This window comes from Aethalodelphis obliquidens, unplaced genomic scaffold, assembly GCF_003676395.1.
Source record: "Aethalodelphis obliquidens isolate GAN/ISIS:26980383/991018 unplaced genomic scaffold, ASM367639v1 scaffold63, whole genome shotgun sequence".
In the NCBI taxonomy this organism is placed as follows: Eukaryota; Metazoa; Chordata; class Mammalia; order Artiodactyla; family Delphinidae; genus Aethalodelphis; species Aethalodelphis obliquidens.
Window position 1 is genome coordinate 10,029,093 of NW_020838007.1, and position 14,676 is coordinate 10,043,768.

The 14,676-nt window shown below is 40.4% G+C and overlaps 1 protein-coding gene across 1 annotated transcript in view; it reads left to right on the plus strand.

The window, feature by feature from the left end:
* MYOM1 (myomesin 1) overlaps positions 1-14,676 on the plus strand; it is a 142,860-nt gene that overhangs the window by 68,994 nt on the left and 59,190 nt on the right. Inside the window, exons 14-17 of the mRNA XM_027088567.1 lie at positions 3,210-3,334; positions 7,871-8,054; positions 8,526-8,700; positions 12,285-12,406. Coding sequence (XP_026944368.1) covers positions 3,210-3,334; positions 7,871-8,054; positions 8,526-8,700; positions 12,285-12,406 — 606 coding nt within the window. The remainder of the gene's footprint in view (positions 1-3,209; positions 3,335-7,870; positions 8,055-8,525; positions 8,701-12,284; positions 12,407-14,676) is intronic.

Sequence of the window (14,676 nt, forward strand, 5' to 3'; positions counted from 1 at the left end):
AGAAAGAAAGAAAGAAAGAAAGAAAGAAAGAAAGAAAGAAAGAAAGAAAGAAAGAAAGAAGATAAAATAAAATAAAATAAAGTTATTAAAATAAAAAAATAATTATTAAGAAAAAAAATTTTTTTAAATTAAAAACCCCCCCCAAAAAAACAAACAAAAAAAAGGACGGATAGAACCCTAGGACAAATGGTGAAAGCAAAGCTATACAGACAAAATCTCACACAGAATCATACACATACACACTCACAAAAAGAGGAAAAGGGGAAAAAATCCTAAATCTTGCTCTCAAAGTCCACCGCCTCAATTTGGGATGATTCCTTGTCTATTCAGGTATTCCACAGATGCAGGGTACATCAAGTTGATTGTGGAGATTTAATCCGCTGCTCCTGAGGCTGCTGGGAGAGATTTTCCTTTCTCTTCTTTGTTCTCACAGCTCCCGGGGTTCAGCTTTGGATTTGACCCCACCTCTGCTTGTAGGTCGGCGGAGGGCGTCTGTTCTTCGCTCAGACAGGACGGGGTTAAAGGAGCCGCTGATTCGGAGGCTCTGGCTCACTCAGGCCGGGTGTGGGAGGGGCACTGCTTGCGGGGCGGGCCTGCGGCGGCAGAGGCCAGCGTGACGTTGCACCAGCCTGAGGCCCGCCGTGCATTCTCCTGGGGAAGTTGTCCCTGGATCCCGGGACCCTGGCAGTGGTGGGCTGCACAGGCTCCCCGGAAGGGGGGGTGTGGATAGTGACCTGTGCTTGTACACAGGCTTCTTGGTGGCGGCAGCAGCAGCCTTAGCGTCTCATGCCCGTCTCTGGGGTCCGCGCTTTTAGCCGCGGCTCGCGCCCGTCTCTGTAGCTCCTTAAAGCAGCGCTCTTAATCCCCTCTCCTCGCACACCAGGAAACAAAGAGGGAAGAAAAAGTCCCTTGCCTCTTCCGCAGGTCCAGACTTTTTCCCTGACTCCCTCCCGGCTAGCCATGGTGCACTAACCCCTTCAGGCTGTGTTCACTCCGCCAGTCCTCTCCCTGCGCTCCGACCGAAGCCCGAGCTTCCGCTCCCAGTCCCGCCCACCCGGGTGCGTGAGCAGACAAGCCTCTCGGGCTGGTGAGTGCCGGTCGGCCCCGATCCTCTGTGTGAGAATCTCACCGCTTTGCCCTCTGCATCCCTGTTGCTGCGTTCCCCTCCACGGCTCCGAAGCTTCCCTCCTCCACCACCCGCAGTCTCCGCCCGCGAAGGGGCTTCTAGTGTGTGGAAATCTTTCCTCCTTCACGGCTCCCTCCTACTGGTGCAGGTCCCGTCCCTATTCTTTTGTCTCTGTTTATTCTTTTTTCTTTTGCCCTACCCAGGTACGTGGGGAGTTTCTTGCCTTTTGGGAGGTCTGAGGTCTTCTGCCAGCATTCAGTAGGTGTTCTGTAGGAGTTGTTTCACGTGTAGATGTACTTCTGGTGTATCTATGGGGAGGAAGGTGATCTCCGCGTCTTACTCTTCCGCCATCTTCCCCTAGATCCTCCTTTTTTTTTTTTTTAATGACATGCCAGACATTTTGAATTTATGTTGTGTGGTGCTGGATACTTTTTTATGTCTATAAATATTCTTGAGCTTTGTTCTGGGGAAACAATTTGATTCTTTCAAGGTTTGCTTTTGTTTGGTGGAATCAGAGCAGCCTTTAGTGTAGCCGTAATTTGGCTGAATTACAGAGGTAGTACTTTTCTGAGTACTCTACCGGATGCCCCATGAGTTAGGAGGTTTCCAGTCTGGCTGGTGGGAGGATGAACTCTCCCAGGTCCTTTGAGAGCTTTGAGAATTTTTCTCTCCAGTTCTTTTGTGTGGGTGTTCCCGGCCTCAGGTGCTTTCCTTGTATGCATGTGCTGATCAATACTAAGGTGAATACTCCAAAGGGACCCCCTCAAGTCTCTGAAGCCTTTCTCTCTGTGCAGCCTTTTCCTCCCCATGACTCTCTCTGTGCACACTTTGCCCTCCCTGGAAGTACAGCTTCTTCTCCACTCAGGGAGACTGCCAGGCTCCACCTGGGTTTCTCTTCCTGAGCTCCTGCCTTGAAACTCCCTCCAGACAGTAAGCTGGGACAGTGGTAGGGCTCATCTAATTTTCCAGCTATGGGGTATCATTGTCCTATGATGACTGATGTCCAATGTCTGTAAATGGTCATTTCATATATTTTGCTCATTATTTTACTTGTTTCACATGGAAGGGCCACTCCAATGTCAAGAACTGTGGAGGGTCTAAAACTTCACCCTACTTACGAGCCATCAAGTTTCATAGCAGTTTCATAGATGCTGACAAAAGGCATGAGACTCCCGGGTCAGAGAGAAAGGGCTCTGTTACCCACAGCACAGCAGACAGCATGAGCTTCGTGTTTTCACTGGTCCCCCTGCTTCCCTGAGGCCCACAGGGCGATGTGGAGCCACACATGTGGACGCTGCCCATGCAGAGATCTGCGTCACAGCTGAGAAAGCTTGCCCTTAGGAAACCCCAGTCTTACAAGGGAGCTGCTCACCAACCTACTCAAAGTTTCTTGGAGAAAGATATTATCTTTACTATTCTGGTCAGAAACAACTCTCTGACCTAGAGGATATACTATTTCTATATTCCAAGGTTGTTTGCCACCCAAGCATACTTGAAAAGATATTCTGTCAAAAAGCTGATTTAAGATACGCAGAAGGTCTTCCCTGGTGGCGCAGTGGATAAGAATCCAGCTGCCAGTGCAGGGGACACAGGTTTGAGCCGTGGTCTGGGAAGATCCCACATGCCGCAGAGCAACTAAGCCCGTGTGCCACAACTACTGAGCCTGTGCTCTACAGCCTGCCAGCCACAACAAGAGAAGCCACCGCTCTGAGAAGCCCACGCCCCACAATGAAGAGTAGCCCCCGCTCACCACAACTAGAGAAAGCCTGCATGCAGCAACAAAGACCCAACGCAGCCAAAAATAAAATAAATTTATTAAAAAAAAGTAAGATGTGCAGAAAACATAACTTGTGTCATTGCTACTGTTTTTCAGGACTGTAAGGAAATTAAAATTGTCAAGCAAAGAAAGTAAAATTGTGGCTTTGAATGAATGAATGAATGAATGAAAGTTTTAGGAAGAATTTTAGAGACAAGGTACTTCTTTTTACTGTGGAGCAGTAATTAGCTCTTCCTCCCTCTGTGACTCTTGAGTGCCCTGGGTTTCCCAAGTGTGTGCCCCTCACTATTCCCTGTTGTTTTTCAGAGGGTATTGTTCCCGGGCCCCCCACAGACCTCTCTATCATCGAGGCCACACAGAGCTACGTGGTGCTGAGCTGGAAGCCCCCCCGTCAGCGTGGCCATGAGGGCATCCTCTACTTTGTAGAAAAGGTAAGACTCTGGGATCGACATTATACCTCTTAACACTTCTTCAAGATTTCTTTAAGGAAGTAGAGATTAAATTTCTATTGTGTCCTGAACTTTTTAAACTCTTATAAACTGTAAACAATTTCTATAGAAAAATGTGTATCACACAGAACTTTGCCTTAAAGTTCAGGGGGTTTATGGATCCCTGAGGGTCACCCATAGACTCCTACAAGGTCCACAGACCCCAACTCATAACCCTTCTAAGAAGAGAAATGTTCCTGAAACTGTAGATTGCCTCTGTGACACTGTTTTCTCGACACTTTTTCTGTCTCCCTTGCCCTAGAAATGCCTTTTCATCTCTCTGCACTTGTCCTTCTGCAGGAAGGGTAGATGGGCGAGAGGAATAGAAGTTACAATACTTTCAAATGGCTGCGAGAGTGAAGACAGAAAGTCCTCACATGCTCCCTCGAGCTTGGCTGGCACTACTCTAAGTGCCGGTGGGAGGGTGGGGTCAGGGGTTACAATCAAGAAAGATACTGGCTAGTTCTTTCTGTCAACTATCTTACAATTATATTGTAGTTATCTTGGAGAGGGCAGCATACAATGAAGGCCTAAAATGGGTGGAATGATGAGAATTACATGTGAATCTATCCTATACCCATATTTGAGAGGAGTTCTAATAAGTATTTATGCTGAGAAAATGGAGAAAAGCAAGACCTGGACAAGACATTATCTGGGGGAGCTACCCCAGCTGCAAGTGCACAGGGGAGCACCTGCCAGGCAAGGCACAGGGCCCGGGGTGGGCGGAGGAAGTCCGCACCTAAAGGGATCATTGGTACTGGAAAAGGGCATTTAAAGAGAATGTGCTGAAACTGAGGTTCCAAATCCATTGTTAAGAAGGTTTTGATTAGGATATAATTGAAAAAAATTAAAATAAGTTTATCTTATCTTGTCTGTAAGAACATTTTTATTGGCAGTTATGCACCACTTTTTAGAACAATGAATGAAACAACTGTTTGTACTTTTTTGTTATATTTTATTTTTATAAAATTCTGTGATAGCATGTTAAGGTATCATTTACATTTTGCTTTCATAGAAAAATCATAGAAAAGGTCTTTTTTTTTTGCAAAAATGTTATGGAGCTCAATTAATTTTCCTAAAGTCCTCTCTTTTACCTTAAATGCTACTCTGATCATTCAATTTCAGAACACCTATTAGATCACCTTCCCTGACAATTATTACAAGAGAATAGATATCATAGGAATATAGGTGTAGGCAAACATCTGCAAATTAGGTAACAACGTAAAAGCAATATTCGACTATCTTTATGGCCTTTTAATTATTTCTAATTAGCAGCTCTTGAGAAAATTATACTGGAGCTAAAAACACTAGGGTCCGTGGTTTCCCTTTATTAATTATTATACTTTTCTTTGATGAGGACATTTAACTCACATCTTTAGGAGCTTTCCTCACTTGCTTCTTATCCCTAACAAATCGGTAACAATAAGTGGATCATCTCTTCAATGTGTAATATGGACATCTTCAAAGAAATTCTGATTTTACCAAAATAATACTAAAAATTTATATTTTTATTAATTTTTATATTTTCTAGATATTAGCTTCAAATAAAATATAACTTGAGTAGCATTCTTGATTTAAAAATTTTTCCCTCAATTTTTTTTAATAGAGGACAAGACAAAGAGTGATAAACATTCACTTCCTGTGGTGTTTAATACACCCTCCCCAGTGAATCCTTTTGAAATGCTCCACATGAAGACGGTTCTGAATAAGCTCTGTGACAGTAATTGCCATCTTTCTTAGAACAATGGCACAGTAAGAACCTACTACTGAGGGCTTTTCTTGCGATGAGTCAGCTTTTAGCTTCTGTTGAGCATCTCCTCTGGTCACATAAACACGAATTTCTCCACGAAAGTCTGTCACTTTTCCAGGCCTAAATACGTGAGCCAGGTTAAAATTTAAATGTTCTTCCAGCACTGCACCTGTTCGTATGGAACAGAAGGGACATTTATGAGTGCGGCATGGGTAAAGAGGCCTGTACAGGCACCACAGACAGACAAAAGGGCCAGGACATTGAGGTAGTAGGGGAGCAGCACACATCCAGAGACCTGGGGCACATTTACAGAGGAACTTCCAAATGCTAGACCATTCTCCTGAGCCAAGTCTCAGATTATCTCTGATGAACCACTTCTATCTAATACGTTGACCTTTCTTAAGGGAGATGTTCCCATGCTCTCGTCCTGTGGCGAGTTTCCATCCCCAGGATGTTCACGCCTACAGCAGTGCTGCCTCTTTGGTTACCCCTGGGCTTGCATTTCTTCATGGAACTCTTTACCTGGGATTTGCACATAAAGGACGAACTTGCCTGTCATGGTGACAGGCTTGCAACCAGTTATGCCATGTCTGTGAGCTCTGAAATGGTTGATACTGAGAGGAATTAGATAAATCGGGTCTCAGCACTCCCAACCCTTCCATCCTACTATGTTCTTTTCAGCCCCCCAATTTTTCCCCAGATGTCTTATGTTTTCAGCTCTTTCTCTCATTCCCCTATCAGAAGTCTGGTCATGTCAGAGGCAAGGATTGTATTACTTGGTAGCTCTGTTTCTATCAAAGGAATAAAAATAGCTAATGTTTACAAGGACCAGATACTGTTCTAAGCTCTGCATGTGTTAACTCACTTAATTCTTACTGTAATTCTATGAGGGAAATACTTTCATTTACATTATGTCTATTTTGTAGATGAGGAAACTGAAGCATAGATGGGGTATATAATTTGCCCAAGATCACACAACTAGGAAGAGACAGAGCTAGGATTTGAACCCTAGCAGTCTGGCTCAGGTCCATAGATCCAGCTCGTATACATTGCTGCCTTTCAACCTTCCCAAGCCTAAGTCTCCTCTGGAAAACCTCAGTAATCACACAATATTACCTCCACAGTACCTACTTCAGAGCACAGTTGAGGGGATTAAAGAGTTACAATGGGGTAAAGTTCTTAGCACACTGAAATGCAGCTACTATTTTTATTATGAAAGTGTAAATGACTGATAAATGTTTATGTGTTCCCTAAGAGAGAAAATGTCAAAATGAGTCAAAGCCATAAACTAAAGGATAAAAAGTCTGGGAGAATTCTGTCCGTCAGTGGGGAGCAGATTGACTGTTTGGGGGAATTTATCCTCTCTACTCTCCCACACACAACTGACACATTATCATAAAAGGCACTGCAAGGGACTTCAGAGGTTAGCTTGTCAAATTTGCTTATTTTACAGATGATGACACTAATGTGACTTTCCCAGGATCACATATCTCGTTGTTACCAAAGCTAGGACCAGAATCGGTGCCTCTGAGTTCTTTTCACCATACCGTATTGCCTCTCATTTCAAGTCAATGAAGATTATGCTGAGTGATGTACCAGTAAACTTATTGTCCCCCAAATTTATCATTCTTGACAACTGGTCAGTCTATCACAAGGTTTGGATTTCCAGAAAAGTCTCTTAAAACTGTTCAGAAGTTCTGGAGCAAAGTCACTTCTGCTACCTTGGGCAGAGCTGAAAGTTATAATAGTAGGGAAAAAGGATTACTGAAGACTGCTGATAGTTTTGTTACTGTATTCTGTACCTAAGCTCAAATACACACCACATCCTTCTTTCAGGGATTTCAAAGTCACTGTAGATCAATGTAATTTCAAGGATAAAATATCTTTAAATTGGTTTTCCCCATTATTTATTCTAAAATATGGGCAAAAAAATAACATTTTCTTTATCTTACACTAACTTTATGCATTCAGAATTCAGAAACATTTATTAATTCAGAAACAAAAATTGTTGATTATCTACTACGTCCTAGATAACAATTCCAGGCTCTGGGGTATAGCAGTGAACAAGACAGCTCCCTGAACTTGCTTCACTGGAATCTACTTTCCAATGAAGGAGACAACAAATAAATAATTTAATTTCAAGTGTTGATAAGTGTTTTGGTGAAAAATAAAGCAGAGTAAGTAAGGGATACAGAGAGATAGGAAAGGAGCAAATAAAGCTTTCAGATTGGTAATGGAAGGAGGGTGATCAAGTGGGCCTTTCTGAGGAGATGGTATATGAGCACAGACCTGCATGATGTTATAAGACATTAAATAAAACGCAATTAAAATAACACAGTTCATAACAACATAATGGAAATTTAAGTATAAGTATCTAACATAGCATATTAAATTTAATTACCTACCCTAAGAATTAGAAAAGTATCTGACCCCAAACTATCATCTAAATAAATTAAGGACTTTTGTAAGTAGACCAATGATCTTATTTAGTTAAAAGGGAAGGGAAGTATTAAAGCAGCATATTTGTTCAACAATACAGCCATATTTGATTTAGATAATCCTGTGTACTTCAGATGTTTCATACCCCATTTCCCCCAAATCTCTTTTGCAGTCCAGTTTGCATAACAGGTAGTAGTTTGTTGGCAGATAAACGAACTTCAAGATGCCTGGCTTAGAGTTCCAGTTTATTCTTTCTGTGCTTTCAATGGATTCCACTGTTCTGGCTACAGTGTGATGCAGGAACAGAAAACTGGCAGCAGGTGAACATGGAGCTCCCTGTGAAGTCTCCCCGCTTTGCTCTGTTTGACTTGACTGAGGGGAAATCCTACCGGTTCCGAGTCCGCTGCTCCAATTCAGCAGGAATTGGTGAGCCCTCCGAGGCAACGGAAGTGACCATGGTCGAGGACAAACTTGGTAAGTATAGAGTTTGCTTGAGCCACTGTAAACTTATTTAACTTCAATTCAAGAGAGGATTCCAAAGCAAGAATCTTATTGGAATATGTATATATTCAAAAGTAAAAATCATGACATCCTTTTTTCATATTATTAATGTAATTGATGACTGTACTTGACTGATATATTAAAATTTTTCATTATTATGAATTATTATGAAAAGTACACTTCTCCAGGAGTTTCAACAGTATTGCTAATGTATTTTTTTCTGGAAGGGGTTGGTATGTTCCTGGGTGTTTAGTTTCTCATTGTACTCCCAAACTAGCATATTTTTAAAAACTTTCTGCTTTAACAAATATATTATAAAAGAACTGTGTGTTTGACGTGACTACTAGTGTAAAATTTATATATGTGTGTGCATGTCTGTGCACATGTGATAAGAATGAATTTCTAAACCACATTGGGCTGGACCATCATTCCCTCTTTTCTCAGACATCCCCAAGCCCCCGAGCAATATCATCCCAAGCAGAAATACAGACACATCAGTTGTCGTTATGTGGGAGGAATCCAAAGATGCTAAGGAGCTGGTCGGGTACTACATAGAGTCAAGTATTGTTGGCTCTGGCAAGTGGGAGCCCTGCAACAACAACCCCGTGAAGGGCACAAGGTAACCGCAATATGCAGGATGGGTGGGTGGGGGGAGTGGGGGTATGACGCTGGAGCCACAGGGGCTGAGGAAAGGACCGCAGACATGGACCCAAAGAGCAGCACAAGCATCAAACACAGGGAGATTATTAAAAACATTATGCTCTGAATATCCAGATGAACTTAAAATTGAACATGTCTACAGCCATACATTTGAAAAAAGGATTACTAGTGATATTAAACACTTAGAAACACACAATGCCAGCTATGATAAGAGATCATTTCATAGCTCTTTTCTGATTCTTTCCCTGTATGCTGTTTGTCCTTTTTAACCCTCTGTTCGTGTTTTAATACCCAGTGTGATACTAGATTTCAAGGATCTAATAGGCTCTAGCGAACGTAAATTAACCAGACATTTTATTTTATTTTTATTTATTACTTTTTTTTGGCCATGCTACGTGGCATGTGGGATCTTAGTTCCCTGACCAGGGATCAAACCTGTGCCCCCTGCATTGGAAGCACAGAGTCTTAACCACTGGACCACCAGGCAAGTCCCTTATTATTATTTTTTAAATTCAAGTATAATTGACCTACAACACTATGTTAGTTACAGGTGCACAACGTAGTGATTCAATATTTCTATACATTACAAAATTATCTCCATGATAAGTCTAATTACCATCTGCCAGCATTGCAAAGCTAGTACAATATTATTGGCTATATTCCCTGTGCTATAATTTCATCCCCATGACTCATTTATTTTGTAGCTGGAAGTTTGTAACCCTTAATCCCCTGCACCTATTTCACTCACCCCTGACCCTGCTCCCCTCTGTCAAACAACTGTTTGTTCTCTATATCTATGAGTCTGTTTCTGTTTTGTTAACGTTTGTTCATTTGTTTTGTTTTTTAGATTCCACATAGAAGTGAAATGAAATCATATGGTATTTGTCTTTCTCTTTTTGACTTATTTCACTTAGCATAATACCCTCTAGGTTCATCCATGTTGCAAATGACAAGCCTTCGTTCTTTTTATGGCTGAGTAATGGTCCATTGTATATATATGCCACATCTTCTTTATCCATTCATCTATCAGTGGAAACTTAGGTTGCTTCCATATCTTGGCTATTGTAAATAATGCTGCAGTGAATATAGGGACACATGTATCTTTTTGAATTAGTGTTTCTGTTTTCTTCAGAAAAATACCCAGAAGTGGAATTGCTGGATGGTATGGTAGTTCTATTTTTAATTTTTTGAAGAACCACCATACTCTTTTCCGTAGTGTTTGTACCAATTTACATCCCACCAGCAGTGCATGAGCGTTCCCTTTCCTCCACATCCTTGCCACCGCTTGTTGTTTCTTGTCTTTTTGAGAATATACATTCTGACAGGTGTGAGGTGATAGCTCATTGTGGTTTTGATTTGCATTTCCCTGATGGCTAATGATGTTGAGCATATTTTCATGTGCTTTTTGGCCATCTGTATGTCTTCTTTGGGAAAATATCTATTCAGATCCTCTGCCCATCTTTTAATTGGGTTGTTTGGGGGATTTTTGATGTTAAGTTTTATGAGGTTTTTTTTTTTGTATTTGGGATATTCACCCCTTATCAGATATATCATTTGCTTATGTCTTCTTCCATTCAGTAAGTGGCTTTTTCATTTTGTTGATAGTTTCCTTTACTGTACAAAAGCTTTTTCATTTGCTGTAGTCCCATTTGTTTATTTTTGCTTTTGTTTCCCTTGCCTGAGGAGACAGAGCCAAAAAAATATTATAAGACCAATGTCAGAGAGCATATTGCCTATGCTATCTTCTAGGACTTTCATGGCCTCAGATCTTGCATTTAAGTCTAATCCATTTTGAGTTTATATTTGTATATGGTGTGAGAAAGTAGTCCAGTTTGATTCTTGTTCATGTAGCTGTCCAGTGTCATAAATTATGCAGGCATTTTAAATGAGCAGAAAAAAGTATCAACATTTTACAAATTTTGAACATCAATATGGTTAAATCCAGTGCTGAGGAGATATAAACACCAAAATAAAGACATTCAGAATACTTTACTGTCTCCTTGTGTCTGTTTCTAATGTGAGGAGGGTTATTTTTTCTTGCTTTTGAATATTTTATCAACCAGCTTTGCAAGTTGATGATGGATTCTGGCCTGCATCCAAATTCTGAGTCTCCTTTGATTTAGGACCAACCTCAGAGGAGACTCACCCCATCCCAATTGTCAAGCAGGCTTGTTAGGCAGCTTCTGACTTGGCCACTTCTATGTCCAAGGACCCCCAGAGGATGAGTCGTTCCTTTTGCGGAACAGGAGAGAATGAAGACAAACCAGCTAACGGGAGAAGGCAATATGTTTTGCAAGAGATTCATTTAGCCTGTTTGTGTACTTCACGTTTACTCTGAGTTCCCCACATTTTCTGGGGACTATTTAGAAATTTTCATGGAGGGTAAGGCAGAGTCTGCCTTTCCATAAATAGAATGGAGCTGCTCAAGGGCCGGCACCATTTTTTATTCATCTTTGTATCCTCAGTACCTGGCTCAGTGTCTGGAACACTGAAGTGCTTAATAAATGTTTACTGAACTGAGCTGGCCTACATTATGACTGCCCTTATTAAGTATTTCAACATGCTAATAGTGATAGAGTCATTAGCAGACCAGTTATTTCCTCTGCTTACAGTCCTTAGGATGCATTAGAATGTTACAGTGATTCATGAAACAGTTTTTCTTTATAGCCATAATAGCTATTAAAGAGTGGAGTTGTTTTATGTGTCAAACTGCCCATGGATTCGCACCTCATTATTGGACCCTTAAATGCAAATGACAATTCTGGAGTCAATTTCTCAAGTAATTATACCTTCCATGGCATGCAGGGAGCCAGTGAGTAGGCCTCTATGACTAAGGCAGCCAGTGCCTTACAGCTATAAGTATATCCCTGAAATAGTCATTAATCGTGTTATTAATACCACCTATTATTTATTAAATGCCTCCTATAGTCAGGTACTATATATACTTTTTGCTAAAGTTTTTAAATTTATTTTTAATTTTTAACTAAAGTATAGTTGATTTACAATGTTTCAGGTATACAGCAAAGTGATTCTGTTTAATACATATTCTTTTCTGAATTCTTTTCTGTCATAGGTTATTACAAGATATTGAATATAGTTCCCTGTGCTATACAGTACAAATAGATAAACAAACGTTGTTTATCTATTTTATATATATTAGTGTGTATCTGTTAATCCCAAATTCCTAATTTATCCCTCCCCGCCCTCCGGTGCTATATATACTTTATGGTCAGTCTTCACACAAAAATTACCATGTAGGCGTTATTATCTCCATTTTACTGATAAGCACACGTAGGCTCAAAAGGGTAGGTGTTTGTGCAGGGGATAACCAAGACTCCTCATCGTTTGACAGAGTGAATTTAGAAAATTGCCTGAGGTGCCTTCTTGTTTAATGTACATATGTTACCTGCATCTCTCTACGTCTTTTTCTTCCTTTTAAAAAATGAATCATTCTCATAAAGCCAGATCATTCCATTAAGCTAACAATCAACTTCCCTAACCTTCCTCCTGGGAAAGTTTTTTTAAAACTTTCTTTCCTTTCAGGTTTACTTGTCATGGACTGACTACCGGTCAGAGTTATATTTTCCGGGTCAGAGCAGTTAACGCAGCTGGACTTAGTGAATATTCACAAGATTCAGAAGCAATCGAAGTAAAAGCTGCTATTGGTAAGTTCTTAGAAAAATGAATTTTTCTAAGTTACAACGAAAGGTACCATCCTCTTCAGAAATTGTGTAAAACTTCTAGTATTGCCCGATGATTCCGTCCTCAGATGATCATTGTCTCTGACTCCAGGTGACCTCTAACCTTCCATAGCTCTCATTTTACAGATCTTCATCACTTATCCAGATTCGGTGCATCTGTAGCCTTTTCCTCTTCACCAGTCCGAGTTTCCTCAGATATTTCCCTTTGTGTGAATCTCCGTTCTAACTTCGTGCTCATCCGGGAGTATGAAGTGCCACCCGATTCCATGAGGTGGTGCATCACCCGTAACACAGAGCATCTCACACCTAAAAGCCGTTTCATCTGCGGCACAGCCTGGCTTGTTCTCAGTAACAGCACATTAACCTGCTTTTTATAAACTGCTAAAATTTGTGCGAGACGTGTGTGGTTGCTTGATATGTTTCATCTCTGCTGGCAAAGTAACCAACAGAATAAAACCAGTAATAAAGTAATTATATGTATGTACAGTGATGTACCTTCCAATCTCAAGGTGGGAAAGGGACCCAGGTATTTCAGGGCAATTAAATTGAAATCTGTGATGTAGTAGCACATATTTAAAGAGAAAGATTATTTAATATCAGTTATCTTCAGTTAGCACCACATATTACTTTTCAACATTCCTTAGAATATGTTTGTATTATAAGGACATAGTGAACATGCGTCTTTGAAGTTGGGAGGTACAGACCATTACTATATCAGTAAGGTACATAACTCTAATTGTTATATAATCAAGATCTTCAATGTTTGTCTCTTGTGCACTTTATGGTCCTTTTTTCCCCCATTCTGTTGAATAATGGAGCTCTCTCAAGAAATGTCTGAGAAGTGCTTGTTCTTATATTTACTTGGGTCCTGCAAATCAGAATGGTTTCTGTTCTGTCTGTGGTTTTTTTGTTCTCATTTCTTCTATTTCGAAAATATGGAAATGTTGAAACGCTTCCTTGGTGTAAGTTATGTGAAATGTATGCTTTCCACATTTCTTGCAAAGCCAAGTGATTTCCGTTAAACCGAGATTGCTTTTGTTGTTTGTGGTGCTAATGTTTTTCTCGTTTGTTCTATGAAGTAAGAGCACTCTGTACTGTGTCCTGGTTCAAAGTGTTTCTGTTGTTATCTGGCAATTGTAGGGGGAGGAGTGTCTCCAGCTGTGTGGCCTGAACTGAGTGATATACCAGGTGGACTAACAGACTCCAGGGGAGGCATGCATGACACCTCCCAGACAACTTTTAAGAAAGATGCTTTGCTTGGTAGCAAACTTAACAAACCTTCACTACCCAGTAGCTCTCACAACCTGGGCCAAACAGAAGTGAGTAAAGTAAGTGAAACAGTTCAGGAAGAGCTTTTCCCACCACTATAGAAAGCAGCTGTTAAGGGGAAAAGTAAGTCTGACCCTCTGAAAAAGAAGAAGGATCTAGGTGAGAGTTGAAACAGTAAAAGCATCCTGTCTGTTTCCATGAGTGTCCTCACCACTTGTTGTCCAGATCACCTTCTTCCATCTGTGTTCACTTTCATCAGTGTTCATTCTTAATTTTATGTTTTCAGTTATCCATTTGTAATACTTTTGTTTAATTAGTTGTGAAAGTAATTTTATAGGGGTTTGGCTTTGACACATAATTCATTGTGCTTAATGACAATAGAATATTTGAAGTAATTTGGCTATAGAGTCTCTTTGGTTTAACAAGCGGACACACCTTTGGCCTCATTTTGCTGAGAGAGTTAGATATGAGAGGGGAAGGATTTGATACTCATAGCCTATGGGAGGTCTTTCGAAATATCCGTGTTTGGTAATAAATGGATAGGAAAAATATTTCACAAAAAAGTAACATTTTATCAGGATCATAGTTATTAACTTCTGTTTTTCATCCTCAGGTTTTCAAATTACCTTCACATTTAATTCAAATAAACATAAGAAACAATATCTCTTTGAGTTGTCATGAAAAGTTTAACAGGGCATTATAATCACATATTCTATTATATATGACCCACATTCCCAGAACTGATTTACTTAAGACTATTTATCAGTAAGGCTAATTACCTAATTAGAATTAGAATAGAAAGACTAATTATCAGTAATCAGAATTTTCTGATTAGGATATTTGGTATTTGTGGTTTATATATTCTAGGAGACAATGTTTTTCTTATCAAATAAAAATGAAATGATAAGCATATACTGGTAAATCATATCTTGCCTCTCCCCCATCCCCTATATATATCCCATCCC